We start from the raw sequence: 25,826 nt of genomic DNA on the forward strand, positions 1-25,826 counted from the left end.
AATACTAACCTCTAACTCCAGCTTAAGCATCTGAGATTTTTTTTTTTTTTTTGAGATGTATAGTGATATTTGATAAATATCAGTAAGGGCCACTCCAATAGCAATGCTTTACACAAAACCTCGTTGGACCTATTGACTATACTATGATGCAATTAATAGAAGAAAGAGAAGCTTCAGGACAAATTATGACTTCAGAAGAAGTTGTTGATCAAAGCCTCGTAAGGAACATTCATCATATCGTGGTATAATTCAAACAGCCACAGTTATCTAGTGGAGAGCTTTTCAAACCATAAAAAAAAAAGATTCACAAAAGTCTAATGTTTTTGGAAAAGAATATCATCAATCTGTTTCAAATTCAAATAATGTTAAATGGCCTGTGGCCTGTTGATACTGTTAAGGAAGAAAGAAAACTCCTATAATCTGAAAACAGCTTCTGTGTCTCAAACCAGGTCAACAAGAACACAGTGCTAGAGTGAGCAAATTTAATGCTGTCACCAGCCTAAGCAAAGGAGGTTTTAGCAGAACTGAACAATATAATGGATTGATCTACTTAAGAAAGTCCTCAGGCCTCTTCTTCAGCATGATATTGCTTGCTGTTCAACCAAGGACCTGAGCTGCTAATCTATGACAAAGCCCATTAAAGATCCCTGGACTCTGGAATTTTGATGGATTTCTTATGTAGAAATTCCAGTGAAAAGGCTGTTGGAGAAACAGGTCTGGATTCTGGAATATGTTCCATTCTGTATTTTTCAATATATGGTGCAGCGACCTCCCAAACCTGAGAAGGATAAAACAGAGTCAGAATGTTGATGACATTGTTCTCACATGCCAGTAAGCATCAGCTTCAACCGATCAAAACGTCTAGGGCGGAGTAGGCACGTAGCAGCTGTTTGCTTGCTTTCATTATGAGCCATTTGACACACGATCTGTGTCCATTAGTCTTTGGTTGCATTAGCAGCTTTTAAAATACAAAGTCTAAAGCCTTTCTAAAGTTACCCAGGAGGTTTTCAGCTGCTTACTCTTCGGAAGCAAAACAAGCCAACACACAAACAAAACCTGGACAATTCAGTGTGGACGGAATTAAGGAAAATTGCTCAAAGGTATGAATGTGCGTTTTCTGAAACAAGCTTTGAATAGGGCAGTGGATTTCCTCGTTTGCTGGGTCTCCATGGCGCATGTGCTCTACTCCTTACACTCTTTTTAAAAATTTTTTTTATTTACTTATTTTTGAGAGAGAGAGAGAAAGAGAGAGCGCGCACATGCATGAGCTGGGGGAGGGGCAGAGGAAGAAGCAGACTCTCTGCTGAGCAGGGAGCCCGATGCGGGACTCGATCCCAGGACGCCGGGATCACGACCTGAGCCGAAGGCAGACGTGTAACCGGCTGAGCCATCCAGGTGCTCTCTTTCCTTACACTCTTACTGCTCCCGGTGTGACCTGTGGGCCAGCAGCATCGGCCTCCCCTGGAACCAGACCCCCAGGAGATTCATATGCACAAGACGGTTTGAGAAGCAGCGCTTCAGACCCTTTTTGCTCTGTAGCTCCGCCCACCAGCCTATTCTCTTTCAGGCATCGAGTCTTCTCAGGTTCAGGTCCTGGTTTTGATTGACAGCTGCTTTTTATCAGCTTGCTGCTAACAACCAAGGAGCATTTCCTATCCTTTTGTATTACCTTAGAAAGTGTATCCTTGCAAAGGCTAACTTCCTCGAAAAGACCCCCGCGCCTCCATGGTCGTTGCTGCTTTATTTACGAACAGCCAGACGCGAAAGCCCCTGAGTGTCCACTGACGGATGTAGAGTAGCGCTCTAGCCCATCTTAAGCGTTAACCTGAGTCGAGGTAACACACTTCTTGCTTGCTGACCTAAGGCCCTTGATTGTAACAGCATTAACTGACTTTCTTTGAGATTTGCAGACCTCTGGCCTTGGGGAATGAAGGACCAGAACTTTCCCAGGCCCCAGAGGCCAGCAAGTCTGTTGGAAGCCGCCTTGGCTTTCTGATTAGCCCAGCGATCTTTATCCAAATGTTTTTCTTTTTTAAGGTCACACACATAAATGATTTTCCTTTCCCTTTGCACATGTGTAGCTCTTGCCCTCCTTTGCAGAAAGAACAGAACACTCTTGTGCCACCTCTGGGTACCAAGGAACCAGACCTCCTTGCTCAACTGACCCCCACCCCTGGGCACCAAAAAACTAGAACTTCTTGCACAACCGCCAAGGACCAAGATAACTCTGTAGCTGACATCATCAAGTCTGCACGTCGGCAAGAAATGTCACAGACCGCTGTACTCCGTTAGCTGATTAAGCCCTTTAAATATCTCTCTGCCTGGCAGAAACCGGGAGTGGGCTCTGGGACAAGAGCCCACCTTCTCCCCAGGTGGCCGACCTCCTGAATAGAGCTCATATTCCTTTCCCACCAAAACTCATCTCTTGAATATTGGTCTTTCAAGGGATTGGCAGCCGAATTTGGGTTTCAGTAACAGATGAACGGATAAAGACAATGTGCGTATTATTCAATCATAAAGAAGAAGGAACTCTTGGCATTTGTGACAACCTGAATGCTGTGAGGGCAGTATGCTAAGTGAAATGAGTCAGAGAAAGAGACTGTGCGATCTCTATGGTATGTGGAATCTAAATAGCAGCAGCAGCAACAACAAACGAACTCAGAGACACAGAGAACAGACTGACGGCTGCTGGAGGTGGGGGGCAGAGGGTGAGCGATACGGGTACACGGGGTCAAAAGGTACAAACCTCCAGTTTTAAAATAAACAAGTCCTGGGGATAGAATATGCAACAGGGGGACTAGAGTTAATAAGACTGTATTGCATATTTGAAAGTTACTAAGAGAGTAGATCTTAAAAGTTCTCATCACAAGAAAGAAATTATAACTATGTACAGATGTTAACTAGACTTAGTGTGGTGATCGTTTTGCAAAATACACAGATATCAAATCATTCTGTTGTACTCCTGAAACAAATATAATGTTATATGTCAGGTATATTTTAATTAATAAAAAAGGCTAACCCCTCACACACCTCTCTACCAGCACCAAAGTTGGCGGCACATGAGGGGCTTCCCCTCAAAGGGTGTAGGGCACAACTTAGGAATGACAGGTGTGAAGATGAAAGGGAAAAATCGTTCCCCAAGAGCAGAGCAATGGTTCCAACGGAAATCAAGAAATTCTAGAGAACATGATACCCACAAATTACAACAATAGGTCAAAGAACTTTAAAAAATATATTTAAAAAATGAGTCAGCCTATGAGGCATCTGACTCTGTTGGATAAATCTATAGTCAATGAAGCCAGAGGAAATAAGCAGTAAAGAGAACCCGTATCTCACCCAGGGTGATGGGGTAGGACAAACCACAGCGCTAGACAGACCCACAGACCTTTGAAGTAAAACCCTGGGGCTTTGTTTTGTCTTCAGGTCTGTTTAGTCATTGGGCCAGTTGGAGGTGGTGGTGATAGCATCACGGAAAGAGAACATGCTTTTGAACGAAAGAGAATATTGTTGGTGAAGGGGATCCATTAACCTTTCATCGCATTTTCTCCTCATGAATACCTGTCCCACACTCCATTTAAAGTCATTTCAGTTTCCAATCGCTAGATAGTCAATCTTTGGATGCAACATGGGACACTTAAGAGTTTATCAAATAGCGTTTTAGTTGCCTTGGAAGTTGCTTAAGTTCCTTTTTGTTCACGTCCAAGGAATAGACAGGAAACAGAGAGTAAGACAATATTTCTTCAGTCCCCACTCCCACTTGGCTTTCCCATAATGACCCAAAACTAAGAAGTAAGCCAAGTGGCCAACTTACCTTCTGCTCTACAAGCAGCCTGTGAGCAGCCTCAATGTCTGGAGCCATGAAGCGATCTTTTATCCAGGGCCTACCGAGAAAGCACATCAAACTATCAGCCAAACATGAACTGCTGCCAGGGTTCACAGTTCTGAAATGATGTCACATCCAGGGACCTGTTGGACTTTACCTTACAACAGAGCGCACCAGGTCATAGACCTTCTCCAGAGGAGTGGTTGTTCTCAGCGGGCGTAGAAACTCTATGCCCTGGCAGGCTGCAAGAAGCTCGATGGCCAGCACTACGAGAAAGGTGGAGGGTACAGCTGTTTGAAGCTGATTTCATGCTGCGGGGACGTCACTCACATGGAAGTTGACAGCCAACTCTAGCCAACTCAGAGGTGGCCGGTTCTCTGTCTATTGGTAAAATGAAGCTGCCTTGGTATTTGGTTACCATTTAAAATTTGCTTTTCTACCCCCTTGGCTGTATCTTTAATGTTGAGAAGGGCAGTGCTATCCAGGTAAATGTCTTAGTTCTCTCCTTCTTCCTTCGTTTGATCAAGATGGATGGCATCTGTGTCCTATTTCTACCTTTGTGTAAATGTCCATTTGTTTTTAGTCTTGCTGTTTCCCTTTGGCCTGAAATACCTGGCACATAGACTTTCATCAAAGGACTGAAGGAGTCAGTGAATGAGCAAATCTTCTGTTGAGCTGGATAATTCTATATAATGTTCCTTTCAAGCCTTCAAACTCAGAGGCTCCCAAGCCCACTAAAACTGAAATTGTAGAAATGGGTATCTTGCCAACTTTAGGTTTCTTGATAAAACAGTCTTTACATGTTTTTTTTTCCCCCTAGTTAAGAACTCTTATTAAATGTACCATACCTTGCTATCAACTTTGAATACTGAAATCTAAATTTCTGTACATTTGGGTTCCATTATTTGCCAAGAAAATAATTTAGAAGCTTCAAGTTGATCAAACCATTTACGTGGTCAACTGAAATGGAGTACTAAAAACATTTGACTTCTTAAAATTTATGAAGCACACTCCAAACTCTGGTGAGTACAGACAGGTCACCATGGGAAGGGATGAAGTCATGGAATCCATTTTGGACCTGGAAGAAACTTCACATCTTCTAGTGCAGTCCCCTCACTCTATGCATAAGGAATTGGAAACTTCCAGAAGTTGAGCTGGGGTGGACTGGGAAGACATCTGAGATGAAATCTGCACAGCTACCAAGGTGGAGTGAAAAAGTGAACTGCGTGAAGGCCTAGGGGAACAGCGTTACAGGCGGAGGGGCCAGCAAGGACACAGGGCTGAGGTACGGGTGTGTCCTTGGCGGGTACAAGAACCACCACGGTTCTAGTGTAGGGAATGGAATGGAGAGAGGTGTCAGTAAGAGCCAGAAGCCAGATCACGCATGACCCTTGTAGGCTACAGGAAGGGGGCTGGATTTTGTTTTGAGCAGAAGTAAGGAATTGGCATATTTTCAGCAGGAACATGATGTGGTCAAAATTACATTTTAAGAACCTCACCCTAGTTATCATATGGGGTGACTGTAGAAGAACAGTAGTGAAAACAAGGAGACCAGTCAAAAGGAGATGACGGAGCCTTGATTTGGTGTCTTTTGATGGTAAGGTTGATTTGCTGATGAATTGGATAGAAGATCTGAGAACTGACAAGTGTGACTCCTTAAGCTTTTGGCCAGAGCAACATGTTCAATGGGGACATTAGGAACACACCTTGATAGGCAGCTAATAATAACAAGTGTTGGTGAGGATGTGGAAAAATCAGAACTCTCAAACACTGCTGATAAGAATGTAACATGGTAGAGCCACTTTGGAAAAAACAGTCTGGCAGTTCCTCAAAAAGATGAACATAAGTTACCATATGACCCAGCAATTCCACTTTAGAGAAATGAAAATATACATCTGCGCAAAAACTTGTACACAAATGTCCATAGCAGCAGTGTTCATATTAGCCAAAAAGTGGACAAAACCCAAACATTCCTCACCTGATGAATGGATAAACAAAATGTGGTATAGCCATACAATGGAATATTATTTGGCCATAAAAAAGGAATGAAATGCTGACACATGCTACAACATGGATGAACCTTGAACACATTATGCTGACTGGAAGAAGCCAGTTACAAAAGACCATATATTGTATGACATTTATATGAAATGTCCAGAATAGGCAAATCCACAGAAAGGGAAAGTACATCCATGGGTGCCTGAGCCTGGGGGCAGGGTGGGGTAGGGAGAATGGGAGAATGATAGGTCAAGGGTGCAAGGTTTCTTTTTGGGATAAAAATGTTCTAAAATTGATTTGTGGTAGTGATTGCACAACTCTGTGAATATACTAATAACAACTGAAGTGTACAATTTAAATGGGTGATTGTGTGGTATGTAAATTATATCTCAATAATAAGAGCACTTAACTCTCCCACATGTATCTTAAAATACCTTAGTCCTTGCTTATCTGCTGTTTCACCTTCTGCTGTTTTGGTTGCTCACAATCAACCACGGTCTGGAAGCAGGTGAGCCTTCTGGTGATTCATCATTTTCCTCTTTCTGACAATCATCAGAAAGTCAAGAGTAGCCTAACGTTACCTCACAACCCCTGCATCATTCTCCTCACTTCATCTTACCCCGTAAGCATTCTGTCATCCCACATCGTCACAAGAAGGGTGAGTAAAGTACAGTAAGGTATTTTGAGAGAGTTCACATTCACCTAACATATTTCAATATATTGTTATAATTGTTCTATTTGATTAGTTATTCTTGTTACTCTCTTACTGTGCCTGATTTATAAATCAAACTTTATCATGGTATGTATGTATAGGAAAAAACATGGTATACAAAGGGCTTGGTACTCCCCGTGGTATCAGGCAGCCACTGGGGGTCTTGGAACATCCTCCCAGCCTCCATAAGGGGGGGCATTACTGTAGTGATATTCTTTTGTCATCCAACGGCTTCTGATACAGCTGCAAAAACTTAGTAGCTTAGATAACAATGCTTAAAGGAAGGCAATTCGTCTTTAAAAAAACAAACAAGCAGTAATTAAGAAGGCAGGGAGAGGTTGGCCTAATACAGCTCCACCCTAGGAACTATCTACTGAAAGATATGGATCTGAATCTTGTTAAGTCTTCCACAACAACCGGGAAATGCAGGGGACAGAGATAACATGCAGAGAGCAAGTTAAAAGTAACACCACAAGGAGGCTAAAAGGTAAATCCAGAATGCCAGTCTCTAACAGAAGACTGACCTGTCTTTTTAACTAGTCAATGGCATGAAGAAAAAAAAGGGAGAGGGAACTGTTCTAGATGAAAAGAAGCTTGAAACTTTGACCACCAAATTTAAAATGTGGGCCTTGAATCCAGATTTGAACAAACCCACTATACAGGCATTGAGATATTTGCGAAATTTTGAATATGTATTCAACGGTGTTGCCAAGACTTACTGTTGATTTTTGTTTGATATGATAATGGCATCACGGTGGATAAAAAAAGCATTCATATTTAAGGGAAGAAAATAATGTCATGGGATTTGCATGAAAATAAGAAAAGTCAAGGAAAAAAATGAAGTAGGGGCGCCTGGGTGGCTCAGTCGTTAAGCGTCTGCCTTTGGCTCAGGTCATGATCCCGGGGTCCTGGGATCCAGCCCCGCATCGGGCTCCCTGCTCCGCGGGAAGCCTGCTTCTCCCTCTCCTACTCCCCCTGCTTGTGTTCCTGCTCTCGCTATCTCTCTCTCTCTGTCAAATAAGTAAAATCTTTAAAAAAAAAAAAATGAAGCAAATGTGCTGTTGAGTCAGAGTACAGGAGGGTTCATGGTACTAATCTCTCCACTTTTGAATATGTTTTCAATTGTTTAAAAAATTAAGCCAACCAGTGAACCTGCTTAGACAGCAGGTGTGGTTCTTAATTTTCAGCGAGCTTCAGAATCACCCAGAAGACTTGTTAAACCCAGATGGTTCTGCTCTCTTCTCTAGAGTTTCTGATTTAGCAGGTCTGGGGCCGGGCCCAAGAATCTGCCCTTCTAACAAGTTCCCAGGTGATGCCAATGCTGCCGGTAGGGATCCTCCGGTAGGGATCCTATGTTGAGGATCGCAGATGTAGTCGTTTATCAGTGAGGCTCGCTGTCCCAGACTGGCTGGGTTTACCTTGTTCCACGTGCTCGATGACCCGAAGGGCCTTCCTTGCTGCCCATCCTCCCATGGAGACGTGGTCCTCCGTGGCAGCGCTGGTGGAGAGAGAGTCCACAGACGAGGGGTGGCACAGAGCCTTGTTCTCAGAAACTGCAAGAGGCCAGTGCAAGGTAAGTATGCTGCCTATAGGAAAAATTGCCACGTTGGCTTCCCAATGTGCTCGGCAGCATGGAGTATCCTCTCCAGGAGCTCTTGGTTGTTATCGAAACACCAGATGGTCCAAAATTATTTGGGGAAAAGGAAACAGGTTGGGTTTATATCAAATTGAAAAGGAGGGAATAGTGAGTTCTGAGGTAAGACCAGATAGGAGCCCTATTACAAAGCCTAGTTGAAAACACTGGAAGCGTTTAGCATGCTGGGGAGAATAGGGGAAAAAAGACGTGATGGGCTTTTCCAAGTACTCGAGAACAATGGACTGACTGTGCCACCAGGGGAGGCATCAGAACTCAGGGTGGTTATTCGGGGATGGAGACCGGGCCCACAGGTCTTGACCAAGGAGATTTCACAGCTCAGAATATCCAGGGATGACAGAGGGCTCCATGACCGCCGGACATATCTTGGGGAGGTGGGGGAAATTCTAGAGATGGCCTAGATCAAACTTTATTGTGCATATGACTCACTCCATCTTGTCAATATGCAAATGTCGAGTTTCGAGTGGGGCCCGAGATTCTGCTGTTCTAACAAACTCTCAGTGGATGGCTGGATTCTTGGCTCGAGGACAACACATTAAGTATGGAGGACCTAGATTCCAGAGCTCCTCCCTGGCTCCAGAAGCCACGGAGAGAGTTTTCTCCCTTACATTTTTGCTCCCGAGAGTGGCTGGGTGAGGCTTCAGTTGTTCTCTATGCTATAAAGGATCCTGAGATAATCTAGCGATGCAGACCAGGTGGTCGGCTCGTCCTGGTCCTCCCAGAACTTTCCAGGTTTCAAGCACTGCAAGTCCCAGGTCCTGGGACCCTAAACCTCCTTATATGGATATGCAGTCTGTGGTTCGTTCAGAAAGAGAAGTTCAGAAAGAGAAGTTACGTGTCCCCGAAAAAGAAAACTACCCATTTCATTATAATGAAAGCAAGTTGAACAACTTCAATAGGCAGTTTAGGGAAAGCCAAACACATTCAAATGAAGCTTTCCGAAGTCCCTAATGTTTTCTAGATCAGTTACCACTACCTCCCTATGTTAGTGTGAGAAGTCGCTACCCTTTAAAGGAGTATTTTAATAAGGAGGTAAGCGAGCAATTAGAAGTTACTGGGAGGAGGACACAATGAATTCAGGGACTCCTTTGGGTTGTGTAGAGTTTTCATGTGAGGCTTCGGTGAGGAAGGGGTTAGGAGTAATATTAATAGCAACTAATATTTATTTAGTGCTTACAATATGGCCAGGCACAGTTCTAAGGCTTTATATGCATTAATTCATTTAATCCTCAAATCAGTCCCATTAGGTAAATTTATCAGCTCCATTTAACAGAGGAGCAAACTGAGAGTAAGAGGATTAAGAAACTTGCTCCATATCACACTCCTGATCAATGGCAGAGTTGGAATTTGGACCTAGAGTCTATGTTCTTAATTAAGCACGTGCTCTCCTGCCTCTTGGGTAGGTTTGCCTAAAAAAATACAGAATGCTCAGTTAACTTTGAATTTCAGATAAAAACAATCTTTTAGTACAAGTATGTCCCAAATAATTCACATTTAATTAGGCATCCTGCATTTCTATTTGTTAAATTTGGCAACCATATTTTAGGATTAAGTATGGATTAAAATGAGATCCACATTAATTGAAGTGAGAGCACAGATTTGAGAACAAAAATGCCTGGGTTTGAATTCAATTCTACTTACTAGTTGTCCAGTGTTGGGTAAGTCACTTAACTTCTCAGATCATCGGTGCAATGGAGGTAATAATAGTACACGCCTCATGGTATTGTTGTGACCATTAAGTGAGCAAATATAAATGAAGCCCTTAGCACGTCCTTTGTACCGGACCCTGTTCTGATGTGTTAACTCACAGTTTTGAGTCAGAAATCAGCTACACTGAAGCTCAGTTTTCATGGAGGGCATCCTCTTATAAGCATTTTTGCACATTGTAATCACGTATTTATGTTCTTAGTGGTTGGTATATCTAATAGGATGTACCCAAAGCTTAATCATTCAGGTCAGTTCAAGTTTTGCCAATAATTGTAGATATCTTTGTCTTTTTCCTTCTGATAGTCTTCAAATTGAGATTAGGGAAAAAGCTACAAAGATGAAGTTCCTATGTGATATCAAATTGCTTCCTACAGAGAAATTATGGAAACCTCATCATTTACAAACTTATTAGGGTGTTATTATGTCTAGCTTTGTTTAGGTTTTATTTAGTTTTTTTCTAAAGAGACTTCCCTTCTGCATTTCTATCAAGACTGGCAGGATGCAAATGAGGTAGGCAAAAAGATTGCATTCAAGGACAAAACGTGACTTTCAGATGAAATGGACAGGCTTGTGTTCTGGGGAACGGGCAGTATTCTTGGGCGGTATTCTTACCAAGCGCCGCGGCGGTGCAATGAGCAATCATGAACCCAGAGTTCAGACCACCTTCAGCCACCAGGAAGGGAGGCAGCTCGCTGAGAGAGGGGTTACAGAGCCTTTCAATTCTTCTTTCACTAATTGAAGCAAGTTCATGGACTCCAATGGCCAAATAGTCTAGGGCCTAGAAAGAGTATCTCAATTCAGTTGGCTTAAATTGGAATATGCTTTCAGGGTCAGGAACAATTCTAAAAAGCTTACTTTGGCTGGGTATTCACCATGGAAGTTTCCTCCAGAAACAGTCTCTCCCCTGCTGGCAAAAACCATCTTGCAAAACAGGTTAAGGCTAATTTTTAACACTTGTAGCCCTTGTACAAATATGGGAGGAGGGAAGGAGAGTCTACAAGTTGTTGACATAAAGGGACACAAAAACAAACAACAAAACAAATACCCGAAACCTTAAAGATGAATCATGTACACCTAATTGGGGGCCAAGGAAACATGGAACATGAAATTTTTTTTTCTGAAATTAGAGTTTCTCAAACACCATAACTATCATAGTCTAATGGTTAGTTAGTACTTTCCCTCAAAAAGTTTGTATCTGAAACTAAGAACAGAGACCAGGACACCAGTTCTATTTCTTCAGGGGGCAATGTGAGCTTGTGCTTGGTAGAAGAATTTGCTGAATGGAAGACTCTGCTGATGAGCAACCACCAAACTGTCTGGAACAATCAGTTCTGGGAAGATTTTCAAGCTCTCTACTCAGTGATCCTGCAGCCGCATCCATAGCAAATGGCAGCCAATGGGCTGTTGCAAACCCATCTAAGGAGGAGCATATTAATGCCCTCAAGGATCATTCCATTCTATCATGCACTTCACTTAGAACAACAGGCACCCAGACAAAGGCAGTAACAGACCCTTCTTAAAGATTCCAGAGAGCTGATTTATACCTACTGGACTAAAGAATATTTATTATTTATCAGCTAGGAACTCACTCTGTGTGAGAAAGGTTCTGACTCCCAAAGAGCTGGAGGTGCATGTATTACATTAACTTCACCAAGTTGGGAGTTACCCTTTTCGGTACATATAACCATGAGCCTATTAGGCCCAGCACTGGCTCTTCTCCACTAACCCACCCCCAATCGCAGGCCCTAGTTTTCTCTCCATTCTCTGAATCCTTATAACAAGTAATCTCTGCACCTACTTAGAACTTAAGCATGTTCAGTTCTCCAGTTGTTCCAAATTTGTTTGTTGGCTATCAGAGTATGGTAATTAGAATTTAGCTTCCATAACATTTAGCAACTGTGTAATAGGTACTTTATATCTATAATAGAAAAATTGAGAAGAATATTCTTTCAACTAACACCAGTATTGCAGGAGAACTCCCAAATATTACCTTATTGGAAATTCATCAATAATTAATCTTTAATTGAGAAAGGAAAGTACTTTTGGCTGAAATTTTTGCTGGGGCAAGTGGTGGGAGAAGAATTTAGTGAGGAATTATCCTTCTCCCATATCCACTAATTTAATGGATTTTTATTTTATATATATACTCTTTGTTTTTACTATATAAGATACCCTTTCAAGTCTAAATTATGGGGGCACCTGGGTGGCTCAGTTGGTTAAGCACCTGCCTTCAGCTCAGGTTGTGATCTCAGGGTCCTGGGATCGAGTCCTGTATCCCGCTCGCCGCTCAGCGGGGAGTCTGCTTCTCCCTCTCCCTCGGCCCCTCCCTCCTGCTCATGCTCTCTCACTCTCTCACACTCTCAGTCTCTCTCTCAAATAAAAAAAAAGTCTAAATTATGTAAGTGTAGGATGGATATCTCTCTTCTACAAGAACTGATAGATGAGACAAGACTTACATAGACTTCATGAAAGCGCTACTCCATTGTGGGGTGGGGGGAGAGGGGTGGAGTGGTGTTGAGGTGAGTTGAGAATTACTTAGTGTGGGTCTGACTTAACTGTAAAATAACCTGACACTGAGGACATAAAACATACATCCTGAAGTAAGCTTGTCAGAGAAACCACACTGGATAAATCTTACACAGCTGCTGTGAAACCTGTCTGCTAACCTCAGCTAGGAATGGCTTCCAGGGTGGTTAACTCAGCACTTTCTCCGGTGTTAAGAACTGAGGCAGATGTGGGATAGGAAAAATATATTCCTAAGGGCTTGGGTGGTCTTCAAAGGCAGTATTGAGTATCTCTGTGAAGTCTTTGCCGGTGTGACTTGTGACTGATCACCTCGACATCTGTAGGGAACTATACCATCAAAGAACATTCCAAAGCAGAAATAAATGGCTCTGCGATACCCACACCATGAAGGAAAGAAGGGCTCCATCTTTGAGAAATGGAAGCATTCTTACTATTCTTTGTAAAATTTGGAAACACTGACTGAAACACCATGTCAAAAATAAAAACTTGAGACGAGGAAAGCCATAACTCTTCGAGCAGTACTTTGGTAAGTGTTAACAAGTTGCCTTCTGTTTAATGTGTCACTAGAACCAAGAAGGCTTGCATCAATGCCAACCTGCCCGGGGTCCCCACAGTCACACTTGTGACCTATGTCTTCATCCTCTATCAGCAATCTCAGCAGCAAAGGTCTTCATGAACCCTCTCAGCCAATGCTGGAAATATCTCCTTTAGCCTTTAATGGGTCCATTTGGAAAGCACAACATGTTAGACTCTGAAGTGAAATCAGGTGCACAGACCTGCCTCTGTCACTTACCAGCTCTGATCTAGAGAAAGTCACTTAACCTCTGAACCTTAGGTACTTAGTCGATGAAATGGAGTGACAGAACAGAGATGCTACACCGGATGATCACTTCAGCAGATCTAAAATTACCAGCTGGAATTCTACAATTACAGTTTAGTAAGCAGTCAAAAGATACAGGATTATCTGTTGCACTATTAAGTTCTGTGGTAATGATGTTCTTCACGAACGCTATTGTGTCATTCACCACACCATGGACCTACAATACAAGATTAAATGAGTGAGTACATTGAAAACACTGATAATGGCGTCTGTCACACAGAGTCTGATATTCATATTAGAATAGCAAGGAAGCAAGTTTTAAAACTGGGATTTGGTTGTGCCATAGGGCTAATTTAGCAGTTCTTTCCCATAAATGTTTTCGATCAACTAGCTAGAATGGAACTTGCTGAGTCAAAGGAAATGAAGGTGTTTACTCTAGGGAGGATTCTTGATGATTACACTCTAGACTAGAATCTGGCACAAAATGAAATATTGTTTCATTCTTGAGAAGTACATTAATCTCTCATCCAACTAACTGCCACACACAAACGAGCTGTAACCTCTGCAATGCTGAATGCCTCATGCCAACTCCTGTCTGCTGCATTTTTTTTTTTTATCCAGAGTTAAGCCTCACAGATTTATTTGTGATGGTTTATGTCTGCTTATTAAATGCAGATAAGGTACAACAATGATGTGCACTTGAATTATGATTCGCCTTTCCTGTGACCATCTCTGTCAGGCTCGTTCTTGTGGAATCTAAAAGAGAGAACCAGTAAAATTCCACTAACTGATTAGGATGATGTGATTACTAAGAATTTTTTAAAAGCTACAGCAGTAAACCAACACAGCAAGTTGTCTCTTGTGCTTCTGTACAAGAGAACTGAGCAAAGCAATTCAAAAAGAAACAAACAGCTTATCCTGGAGAATAGAAACTCTACAATGATGGGACAAATGGAAGTATGATATGCATAATTTTTAAAAGAGGCAGTAAAGACATTTGGATTATAATTGACCATTACATGACTTTTTATTTTTTTATTTTTTATTATTATTTTTACATGACTGTTTTAACACTTTCCTCTTTTTCTATTTCCGCCCTGAATTGGAAAATAAAAAGACTTTTTTCATTCGTTTACCTGTGGACAGCAGCGCAAGGTGTATGCATCCTGAACACGATCACAGAACCTGTGACTTTCTGTGCAAGGGGATGGCAAGGGACACGTGATCAATTTTTCCACAAAACACACCACCAAATGAGCTCACTCACATAAACATGCCCAGACCTGCTATTTCAGATGGGTGGTGATCTGAGTCCAAGAGTGACCGAAACCGAAAAGCAACTTCAATTTGCCCACGGTGAGGGCGGACTGCGTGAATGTCTAGAATTGATGAAGGAGAAGAAGTCTGAGCAATTCTCATATTAGAATGAACTACCACTGATGGTTCAGGATCATCCACGCTGCTGACACAAGCCCTCAGAAGTCCCAGAGGTTCTTACCAGCACTCACAGTTAGAAACTTCACTCCAAAAGCAAGATTTTCCTCATCAACCGCATTTTTTCTACTTTAAATATCCAAGTGCAAACTATGTGTTGAGCCCACTGGGAATTCAACTCAAGACCCTGGGTCTACCCTAAAAAGATTTAGGCTCACATAATGGAAGGGAGCTCCACAGTGGCCAATTTTTGACAGTTTTCAATCATTTTTAGGCCATTTTTCTGTCCCACTACATATAATGGTAGGGAGTCTTCAAATTCACCACTTTCCAAGTAAGCTACGACTTCTATAGTTTTTCCCTCCCAATTTTCTAATGGGGACCAACTTTAATCCCACTCTAGGTCTAAAACCCTGTGAGCAGATTCCTAAGACAGTTCACAGTTGGATGGGAGTCAGACCTGGGTGATCCAGAATTCTGGGTGAACTCTAGAGTCAGCATCTGTCCGTAAAACGTGGTCATTTCAAGATCAAGTGTGGCATCACTTAGAGGGAGCTGTAGCAATATTGTGTATGCCATAGGCATTTGGGTATTTCCTTTTTCCCCTACCGTCCACCCCCACCACTCTCATGTCTAAAGACCTGGACCAGTCCACCCAACCAGCTCTGGTTGACTGAATAGCAAGCCGGTGGAAGAGCCATGCTGACCAGTATCGAAGGCTTTGGTGGTGCCCTTCAGCACCTCAAGGGTCAAGGCCGCCACGATGTCTGCCTGGCGCGCAATAGCACTGGCTCGCTCCACGGCTTCACAGCCCAGGGAGGTGATCATCTGTGTCCCGTTGATGAGCGCCAGCCCCTTTGGAAAGGAAGAGATAAGTCCTTTGCTGTATTTATTGTAATCCATGTACAAGCTGATTTCATATCTTTTGCTTCCATAAGAGAAGAGTTAACCAGTCAGCTGAATGATGTTTCTGTTTTCTAAAGTGCAGGGCAGGAATGCTCAGTAAGCACTGGAAGATTAAGTGCCATCCTGTGTGAAATGGTTAGTAGAAACCTGGCAAGTGAAACGCCTGTTACGTATCCCCATTCTCAAGGCAGCAATGAACCTCCAGTATAGGACTGCATATAAAATCTTTAGCTCCTAATTATGCTGCTTTTCTTTAACTGGTCAACATTGTGGACAAGACAGCTTAAGACATTTCTGGTCCAAGACTTGTTTGAGAGCACCCTGAGGGATTTTGACCTACAGCATCCGTTAGGGATCCTTAGGGATCCCGATTTGAAGTTTAAGTTCTTAGGTAAGAGAACCCATAAGCCTCTGTGGCATGAAGAATCTTTTGAATGCTCGTGGAGGAGTCCTTTCTTCAGTGACAAACTTTTAACAAACATGAAAACCACGTTTATTTTAAGAAACCAGAGAGACAGATATTAAGACTGAAAATAGTCTATAAATAAAGACTTGTAAGAATGAGTAAATTTTCCTCGAATCTCTTTACCTCTTTCGGTTTCAAAACAACTGGTTTCAATCCATGAGCTTCCAGGACCTGCAGAATGATTAAAAAGATAAAAATGGGTACCCAGTGAAATACCAACCTATTTCTGATTTCATAAGGAATCGATAAAATATCCTTAAGCCTAAAGATCTGTCTCATAAAAGGTTGGACCTACGTGAATTGATTCTGTTCATCTACTCTGGTCTATGCTCTAGTTCTGTTCTTTAGTCTGAAAGCAGACTTCTAGTTCACATAATTTTTATACTTAAATCAGGGGCTTAGTGTCTGCAGAAGTAACCCTGAATTTTGGTTTCTAGGTCCTTTGTATTCAGCTTCCACCTTAGTGACTCCCTTTTTTCCTGCTGCTTCCTGAGCACATATGAGCACCTGTACTGTGCTGAGGCTGAGTTCCTGACTGTCCTCAATTCTCTGCCTCCAGAGCTTGACCTAAAAAGTCCTCCACCCTCATCCTACTTATCTTAAACACTGACAGAAATAAAAGAAGTCAAACAGTCACTATGCTAAAAACCCTCTAGGGAGGAAGGAAGACAGAGTCAATACCATTCACTTTGTCCACATCACAAGTTTACTGGAGTACTTGCTACACACCAGACTCTTCTGGGTGTTGGCCTGGGGCTGGCCTAGGAAAACCGAGACAGACTAGCTCAGGGGCAATTACAGAGTAAGAGGATGTTAAGTGCTCTAGGACGTAGGAAGTGCATGGGGTTTGCTGGAAAATGAGCACGTAAGATGCTAGGAGAGCACAAAGGAGGGGCTAAAGACATTTGGAGGGTAGGGAAAAGAACCAGAGGAGCAGAGGGGGAAGTTTCTCTGAGGACTTCTCAGAAGGAGGAGCAGGAGTGAGTGGGGAAGAGAAGAATGAGCATGTGCTGGTCCCTCTGTCCCTGACACAGCACATTCCAGCTGTAAGGAACCTCCAGTTCCTGTAGAACCAAGGGGGAGGGATTCGACCAAGACGACTCTTATAAACCACACTAAGTTTAGACTTCATTCTAAGGACAATGGGAAGCATTACAGGCTTTAGCCAGGACATGCTGGAATTTGCTGTGTGAAGGGGGCTGGGCAAACACTGTACACAGAGAAATAAAGATCAGGCCATAGGGAACAAAGGTGATCTGGAACCTGTATCCCCCTAAGGATGATCTGTTCCCTTAACTTCTTCCTCCCCCTTGGTCCTCTGCCCTTTCACTGAGGGGGACCTCTCAGCAATTGACCTGAGGTAACACTTCAAATAATTCTTTGGGCTGCTCTGATGGAATCTGGATATGGATGAGGAAAACATTAAAGCTTTATCAAAAACAAGCCCTTCTGCTTTGCCACTGGGGTAGGAGCTTGGGGGGAAATGGAACCAGCTCTCCAGAGGCCATATAGTAAGTGCTATGATCCACGGCTCTGCACCGTGAGACCAGCAACTCAATAAATTCACAACAGTGTGTGACCTGGAGAGGCACCGGAAGAGCCTCTGTGTTTTACAACTCCTGAAATTCCCAGCAGTGTGTGACCTTCTGGATAGGTACTAGGAGAGTTTTAGTTGCAGAATAAATTGCTGGGATTAACAACCGGCCACTGTACCTTTTCACCAAGGTGACCACCAAGTCCAGAAGCCTGACGGTAAAGTATGGGAGCTAAGAGCCTTACCCAGTTTGACTTGTAAGCTTCAGTTTTCATCTACAAAACAGGGACGGCAGCGGCTCCCTCACGGGGCTGCCGCAAGGATTCGGTGCCATAAAGCATGCATGTGCAGCCGGCATCCAGCCTGGGGAAACTTCTGCACACGGAAGTTGTTATTAAAGTCTTACGTATTTCGCATCAGCCCAGCCACTCTTTGGAGACCACATCTTCCCTTCTCCAATTAGCCCAAGAGCAAGATGAGAGAGCGGGGCAAGGTCCCCACTGGCGCCAACGGTTCCTTTCTCTGGAACGTAGGGCAGGCAGGAGGCTGGGAGAGAAGGAGGCACCCGTTACTTCTGGCTACCCTCCTTTTGCCAGTGAGACCAATCTCCCCCAGCAGGAGCTAATATCATTCTATGGCACAAATACCTGGGAAAGACGACTTCTCAAGCACAGCTAATGCTTAAGGGACCTGGCTGAGCTGTTATAAAAGACAGAGGGGAATAAGGTGGGGGGGGGCAGGAAGGGGCACCCTCCCAGTAGCAAAAAGCCATCTCTTGTGAGCCCCTTGAAGTTTAGACTGTAAAGACCTGTACTGTGAAAACTAGAAAACACTGATGAAAGAAACTGAAGCCAACACAAAAAATTGGTATATTTTGTGCTCATGGAGTGGAAGAACTAATATTGTTAAAATGTCCATACTACTCAAAGCCATCTACAGGTTCAGTGCAATCCCTATCGCAATACCAATGGCATATCTCACAAAACTAAAACAAAGAATCCTAAAATGTGTATGGAACCACAAAAAATCCCAAATGGTCAAAGCAACCTTGAGAAAAAAGAACAAAGCTGAAGGTATCACAATCTCAGAATTCAAAATATACCACAAAGGTGCAGTGATCAAAACAGTATGATACTAACATAGAAACAGACACACAGATCAATAGAACAGAATAGACAGCCCAGAAATAAATCTGTGCCTATATGGTCAATAAATCTATGACAAAGGAGGTAAGAATATACAACGGGGAAGATAGTCTTGCAATAAACGGTGCTGGGAAAAGTAGACCACTTTCTCACACCATACACAAAAATTACCTCAAAATGGACTAAGGACCTAAATGTGAGACCTGAAACCATAAAACTCCTAGAAGAAAACATAGGCAGTAATTACTGATTGGCCTTAGCAACATTTTTCTAGATATGGATCCTCAGGCAACGGAAACAAAAGCAAAAATAAAGTATTGGGACTATACCAAAATAAAATGTTTTACACAACGAAGGAAATCATCAACAAAATGAAAAGACAACTTACTGAATGGGAGAAGATGTTTGCAAATGATATGTCCGATAAGGGGTCAATATCCAAAATATATAAAGAACTTACAGAACTCAACACCAGAAAAAACAAATAATCCAATTAAAAAATGGGCGGAGGACCTGAATAGACATTTTTTCAAAGAAGACGTACAGATGGCCAGCAGACACATGAAAAGATGCTCAGCGTCACTCATCACCAGGGAAATGCAAATCAAAACCACAATGAGATATCACCTTACACCTGGCAGAATGGCTAAAATAAAAAACTCAAGAAAAAACAAGTGTTGGTGAGGAAGTGGAGGAAAGGGAACCCTTGTGCACTGTCGGTGGGAATGCAAATTAGTGCAGCCACTGTGGAAAACAGTATGGAATCTCAAAAGATTAAACATAGAGATAGCATATGATCCAGTAATTCCACTACTGGATCCAAAGAAAATGAAAACACTAATTTGGAAAGATATATGCCACCCCTATGTTTACTGTAGCATTATTTACAAGAGCCTAGATATGAAAGCAACCTAAGCATCCACTGATAGATGGATGGATAAGGAATAGGTGGTGTGTACACACACACACACACACACACACACACACACACTGAAATATTACTCAGCTATAACAAACAATGAGATCTTGCCATTTGTGACAACATTAATGGACCCAGTGGGTATTATACTAAATAAGTCAGACAGAGATAAATACCAGGTGATTTCATTTATATGAGGAATCTAAAACAAAACAAAACAAAAAGACAGAAACAGACTCATAGAGAATAAGCTGATGGCTGACAGAGGTGGAGGCACTGGGCAAAATGGGTGAAGGGGATTGGGAGGAGTCCAGGCTTCCATTTATGGAATGAATAAGTCATGAGGATGAAAGGTACATCATAGGAAATATTTTTCTTTAAAGTTTAGACTCTGTCCTAAGGACAATGGAAAGCATTACAGATTTTAGCCAGGACATACTCAGGTTTGCTGTGTGAAGGTTGTTGGGGGAACGCTGTACATAGAAAAAATCCAGATCAGGCTGTATGGAAGAAAGGTGATTTGAAACCCAAATCCCCATAAGGATTATCTATTCCTTTAACTTTTTACTCCTCCTTGGTCCTCTACCCCTTTGCATTTACTATGCATGTTCTAATCAGACCTAGACATTTTTAGAAATTGTAATAATGTATCTTAAAGATCAGGAACTAGCTGTTGTTCATTATAGTCTTGTTCCTAAAAACAAGTTAGAAATGATCTAAATATGGAATTAAGAGACTTCCATTTGGCCAAAGAGTGTGTGTAGCCATTAAAAGCTATTTGGGGGGAAAAAAAATGCTTGGAGAATGTTTGGAAACATGTAAATATTTACACCAGAAAAATAATATAAAATGTTCTAGAAGGATAAGGCACACCAAAGTATTCACAGGGGTTCTCTGAGGAGGTAATTATAGGCAACATAGTCTCTTTTTCTTTTTTTGCCCAGATTCCTAGGCACGTAGCCTGCTACCTCACCACCACTTATAAACAGACATGTACTGTTTTGGAGGAAATTCTCAGTTATAAAAAAAAAAGTCCTCTATTTTCTAAAGTAAACTCAGACTCCTAATAGCAGTGCGTTTTCCAACTTCTAAATAATGTCGGTAGGATAAAGTAGTGCCATCCATAGGCCAGCTTCCAGATCATAGTTCACCCTAGGAATTCTCAGAACTCTGGGCACCCAGAGGTGCCCTATATACCTATATACCTTCACCCCAAAGAGTTTCCTGAGCCTGCACTGATCTATACTGTTCATCCTTATCTGTGAGAAGGGATAGTGGCCTCCCAAGCATTTCAAATCTTGTCTCCATGTTGGACTTTTTCTGTCCTGAGAAGTAAGGTCCGAAGAGCTGAACTGCATTGTATCCTGGCACAAGATGGCTTCCTGGTCCAGAAGCAAATCTTTGATCTCTTTACATTTCTGTTCTATCTTCGCAAGAAGTTAAATTTCAGTTATTTAAGTCTGGTTATCCCACCATCTGGGGAGCGTTAAGATTTCAGATTCCTAGGCACTAACCAGAACTACTGAAATGGTCTTTGGGATGGACATCCAGGAATCATTGTGTTTCCCAGATGATTTGATGCAACCTCTCTAACCACATCTGGGCATCACTGAATTAAAGGTTCTCTCCAGCTTTGAGCTCAGGGACAGACTTAAGGGGTTTGTTCCAGACTTAAAGATGCCAAATACTAAGTGAAGGGTGATGAAGAATGAGTTGAAGGTATACAGGAGTAAGCATCTCTGTCCCCACCCTCACCCCCTCAGCTATCCTCCTCTTCTCCAAGCCCATTTCCATTCATCTCCATTATTTTATGTCGTCTTGTCTCTGCTAGTTCCTCACTATGCCATCAACGAACCAAGTCTACCTGTGGTACATGCCCAGCCTCAATGGAGGGTCAGCCTGGGGACCCATGGCATTACCATTAAATACTTCGATAACTTGCTTGAGGGTCTCCAGGGAAATGCCACTGTATCCTTTGGCTAAGACATTGATCCTTAAAGCCAAGAGCATCCGACATCTCTCAGGGATTAGTGGTTTCCCAACACCTGCAAAACGGAATTGATGTTTTTCTCTCAGAAAATCAAAGTCTTTTCTACCTCCATCTCCCAAATCTTTCTCCAGTTCCGTCCAGTCTCCTACCACCTTTCTCTTCTTGACTCAGATATTTGGACTGCTCTCCTTCCTGATTGCCCTGCTTCTTAAAGTCCCATCTTCTAGAAAAATGGGAAACCCCAGTTTTGCCTTTTCAGTTCTCTTTCCTAGAATGCTTCAGTGAGCCCCACCTTCCCCAAGACCCTTAGAATAGCACCCAGCCTGGATTCTTGACAGACCTTCCCATCTCACCTCATCCTGATGAACACATTCCCTAAGTTCACTTCGTTCCCTGAATGCACCATTCTGTTGGCATGGCAATATACATGCTCCTGCCCCAATCCCATCCCTCTAGTTGGCCCATTCCTTTTCTGAGATTCAGCTGAAAGGTGGTCTTGTTTGATTTCTGTTTTCCTTTCCCACCTGAGCCAGAACTGGTACTAGTTTTTAGAATGCACTAGCTATTCACGGCTGTTACAGGATACCTCACACTGTGCTGTACTTTATTCACCAAATCAAACAAGATCTAGAAGTCATTTAATGTTTGAAATGATTTACCTGAAGAATGTGAACGTACTAAGTTGACCTGGAGCTCTCTGGAAGAGAAAGGGAAAATCTCTCTTAGATACCTCACAGTGAAAGTTTCCCCTCAGCTGGGGAAATGAAGGGGAGAACAGGTGAATCTTTGGTGGGACAGAATAAGGCAGTGTGATGCAATGGAAGAAACCAGCAAGCCTGTGTTTTCAATGCCAACTCATATGCAAATGAACAGGAGATTTATCCTCCTCATTTGGAAACTGGGGCAAGTGTTAATTATTTCTCTTGTTGAAAGAAATCTCAAAGATGGGGGCAGGTGGCATGTGAATGTGTGCTGAGGAGGGGGGAATCAGACTTACTCTAGCTTACTGACAGGAATTACAGTTCTGGCAAATTTCCCAAAACCTGTAGTTATACCATAAACAACTAGAACAAAAAAACAAAACAAAACAGTAACAGACATGGTACCATTAGATGCAGGCCACTTTTTAAAAGTCAATAAAAAGAACTGTATGACATAGAAAAGGATACCAGTTTTTTCTTTCACGATGCTATCTATGACTTCCCTGGATTTTTGCACCTTCTTTTCAGCAGCTGGGGTGAGCTAGGAAAACGGTCAAAGCTGAGCCCGTTGAAGACTCCCATGTGCAGTGAAAAAGATCAGAGGACATCCTTCCCCACCCTCCCCCGTACCTTTATTTTGTAGCGTCCTTTCCCCAAGTTGACCAGATCCTCTGTGGTTAGAGTTTCCCCATCTAAGGCAATGTACTACACAAAAGAAGGGGACCCCGGTGAGCTTGAGCAGCTTAGCTGCTCCACCAAGAGCGTAGGGAAGCCTCAAGCAGAACTGAATTTGGACACTCAAGAGATTTTATCCCTGCTCTGAAACATAATTGTGCTAGTGAAAAAGCTTGCTCAAGAGGAGGCGGAGTAAAGAAAGCTAGAAATGAGCATAATGCCTTTTCCTAACTCCATAGAGCAGGATAAAGCCCTGTGCTAACTGATACATGTTCGCTCATAAATTCTGCTGGCCCTACCCCTCCTGAAACGAGGGGAACTTAATTTTCTTTACAAAAAGAGTGTTGACTTGAAGCTTACCTTTTCAGGCTCCCGGTATTTGCTGTATCTGAAGCCAGGTAAAGGAAAACCCTGGGTAGTGTGACAAAGCCCCAGCCCAGTCCCTGGCAGGAGTAGCCCCCAGAGCAGACCATCCGGCCTGCAGGAAAAGATACAGGTAAACTCCTTCTGGTTGTGATGGAATGAAGTCAGGAGACATGGCATCGCCCTCTATAACTGAAACGAGAATACCAGAGAGGCTCCTTTACGGATCGCTACGGAGAGCCACATTCGGCGTTGCTGGTAAGCCAAGAAAGGGCTCTTCCACTGCCTCTGGCTTCCATAGAAATGGCTGCTTTAAGACGACCTCAGGGGCTTTCAAGTGCTCTTAGCATCTTTGTGAAGGAGGAGGGCAAAAGGCAGAGACACAGGTGTCAGGTGTGGGCAGGGGTTTAAACGGAAGTTCAAGATCTAACCCCCTCCCTGACCCCAACCCCCACCCCCAGCTTTATTTTGTTTTCAATCCGAACCCCTTAGGTCTATTCCACTGGCCTCCAGTCCGCTGAGGTGCTTTTGAAGGGAAGAAGGATCTTCAAAATGATGCTGGAACGGCAAAGGGATTCAGACAGGCAGTCTTGGGTTCGAATGTAGCCTTTGCAGCTTACTAGGTGTACGATTCTAGGAAGTCAGCTCGTTTCTGGGTCCGTGGCCTTGCTGTAACGGGGGATGGGAAGCCTCCCCTCTCCCAGGTGCGTGCTCACTCACAGCCAGCCCCACCTTCCCTGGGATGGCCGGACCGCCGAGCCTCCTTCCTGGGCATGCGTGGACTCGGCCACTCACCCACTTCCACGAACTCGTTGTCCTCCAGGGCCACCTCCAGCGGGTCTTCGTGGTCCAGCAGGCCCAGGCCCTTGCACCGGCGCACGAGGAAGCGCACGTCGTCCACCGAGGCGAAGCCCCCGTTGTCTGGCTTATTCTTGATGTACCTCCTGACGGCCTCGCGGCCCAGCCAGCCGATGGTGAGCTGCGCGTCCCGGCAGGGCACGGCCAGCCATTCTCCGCGCACGTGCACCGTGTACCTGGGCATGGCTCCGCGTCCTGAGGGGGCCCCTACACCGGCTCCTCTGTCCGTGGCGGCCGCCCGGCGGGGAGAGTTTTATCTGGGAGTGACTACTGAGGTGTGGTCGGTAGGGATGAACTTCCAAAACACGCCCCCTCTCTTGCCTTTACTCATCCACACATTGGACAAATATTTATTGAGGGCCGCACGGTGTCCCTTTGGGTTTTCACAGCTGAGCTTGGGGCAGGAGAGGGGGATGCAGGCAGGCTGCGTGGTGAAGCCCCACTCACACAAGGCCTGGCTTCTCCTGTGCTGGGGGTCCCAGTGCTTGCTGTCACTTGCTGGGGCCTCTCAGGGTCCCCGATTTCTCTCTCCCCTGGCTTCTGTGTTCTCCTCCACTGAGGGCAGCTTATAAACACCATGTTCCTGTTTTTATCTGGAATTACTCAACTATAAAATGCACCTTCTGGTCCACTGTGACACCAGGGAGTGTGGTAATCTTCATTTTTTTGTTTATTCCACAAACATGTGTTGAGCAACTATTCCCTGCCACCACTAAGGTTTTCTAAAGCTGTCCCTCCACAAGGGAGACTGCAAAAGTCAGAGATCATTCTCACAAGGAAAGGTCACCATCTGGATGGATGAGCTGTTGTGGCTTGACGGTTAATAGCTCAGACAGCCATGGTTGGGACTCCAGCTCCACCATTCATTAGCTTTGAGCAAGTAAGTTATTAATTAGCCTCTGTTTTTTCTTCAAAAGGGAAGAGGCAAACTGCCTCACTGCTGTATTTGCAGTATCTACTTGGGATCCAATCCTGGCTCTGCCACTTACGAGCTATGTGACCTCTGGGCAAGTTATTTGACTTCTTGGGGTCTCAGTTTCTTCATCTCTAAGCTGGAGATAATGATAGCGCCTATTTCAAAGGGCTTTAGGGAGGATTAAGTGAGTTTGTAATATGTAAAGCACATGGTGCATTGGGAATGTTCCAGAAGTGTTTGTGATTACTATTATTTGCACTCGAATGCTCTGTATACCTATATTGCTTTCTAAATTTCTTTCGTCTTGGTACGTGGATATCCCTAATCCAGTTAAGCATCTCAACACAGTTAACTGCTCCCTGCACCCAGTTCATTACCAGTAGATTAAGGAACCCTGAAAAGCATGAAAAAGGAATCAAAGAAATGTGGGCACTGTTGTAATAAGCAGCATTTTAGTAATAAGCCAGTTTCTAGAGATTTGATTATTGCAACAGAAAGATCTTGACATGTGTTTCCACTAAAACTGACTTGTGTTGGGAATAGACACAGTTGTTCACAGAAAACACGAACACTCAGAATCTCTCTTTCCCTGACAGCTTCTTGAGAAGCATACAAAGAAAGAACTACCCCTCCTTGAAACTTGCACTTCAGTCACCCACATCCTGACCGCACTCTGGAA

General features: G+C 43.4%; 1 protein-coding gene across 2 annotated transcripts; it reads right to left on the minus strand.

Moving 5' to 3' along the window:
* Positions 1-468: 468 nt before the first annotated feature.
* On the minus strand, positions 469-24,741 carry HAL (histidine ammonia-lyase). Of its 2 annotated transcripts, none has more exons than XM_036085835.2 (20): positions 24,169-24,741; positions 23,505-23,565; positions 23,371-23,398; positions 22,966-23,040; positions 22,804-22,876; positions 22,632-22,698; positions 22,294-22,331; positions 21,564-21,689; positions 17,987-18,126; positions 16,170-16,217; positions 15,382-15,529; positions 14,524-14,619; positions 14,377-14,435; positions 13,377-13,457; positions 10,750-10,815; positions 10,507-10,672; positions 7,952-8,086; positions 3,981-4,089; positions 3,812-3,881; positions 469-778 (listed from the first exon to the last, which is right to left on the minus strand). In XM_036085835.2, exons 1-20 carry the CDS (start codon positions 24,413-24,415, stop codon positions 638-640), a joined length of 1,974 nt encoding a protein of 657 aa, XP_035941728.1. In that variant the 5' UTR covers positions 24,416-24,741; the 3' UTR covers positions 469-637. The 2 variants fall into 2 exon arrangements, with proteins under 2 accessions (XP_035941728.1, XP_035941730.1); XM_036085837.2 differs by having other exon boundaries at positions 23,881-24,311.
* Positions 24,742-25,826: the final 1,085 nt, after the last annotated feature.

This window comes from Halichoerus grypus, chromosome 6 (genome assembly GCF_964656455.1).
Source record: "Halichoerus grypus chromosome 6, mHalGry1.hap1.1, whole genome shotgun sequence".
Taxonomy (NCBI): Eukaryota; Metazoa; Chordata; class Mammalia; order Carnivora; family Phocidae; genus Halichoerus; species Halichoerus grypus.

Coding starts and splice junctions, on each gene's coding strand:
- HAL (XM_036085835.2), bottom strand. CDS start 24,415: ATGCCCAGGTACACGGTGCACGTGCGCGGAGAATGGCTGGCCGTGCCC. Junction 22,877..22,965: donor AAGGACGCTACAAAATAAAG/GTACGGGGGAGG, acceptor CCGTTTTCCTAG/CTCACCCCAGCTGCTGAAAA. Junction 13,458..14,376: donor CCTTGCGCTGCTGTCCACAG/GTAAACGAATGA, acceptor CTTGTATTGTAG/GTCCATGGTGTGGTGAATGA.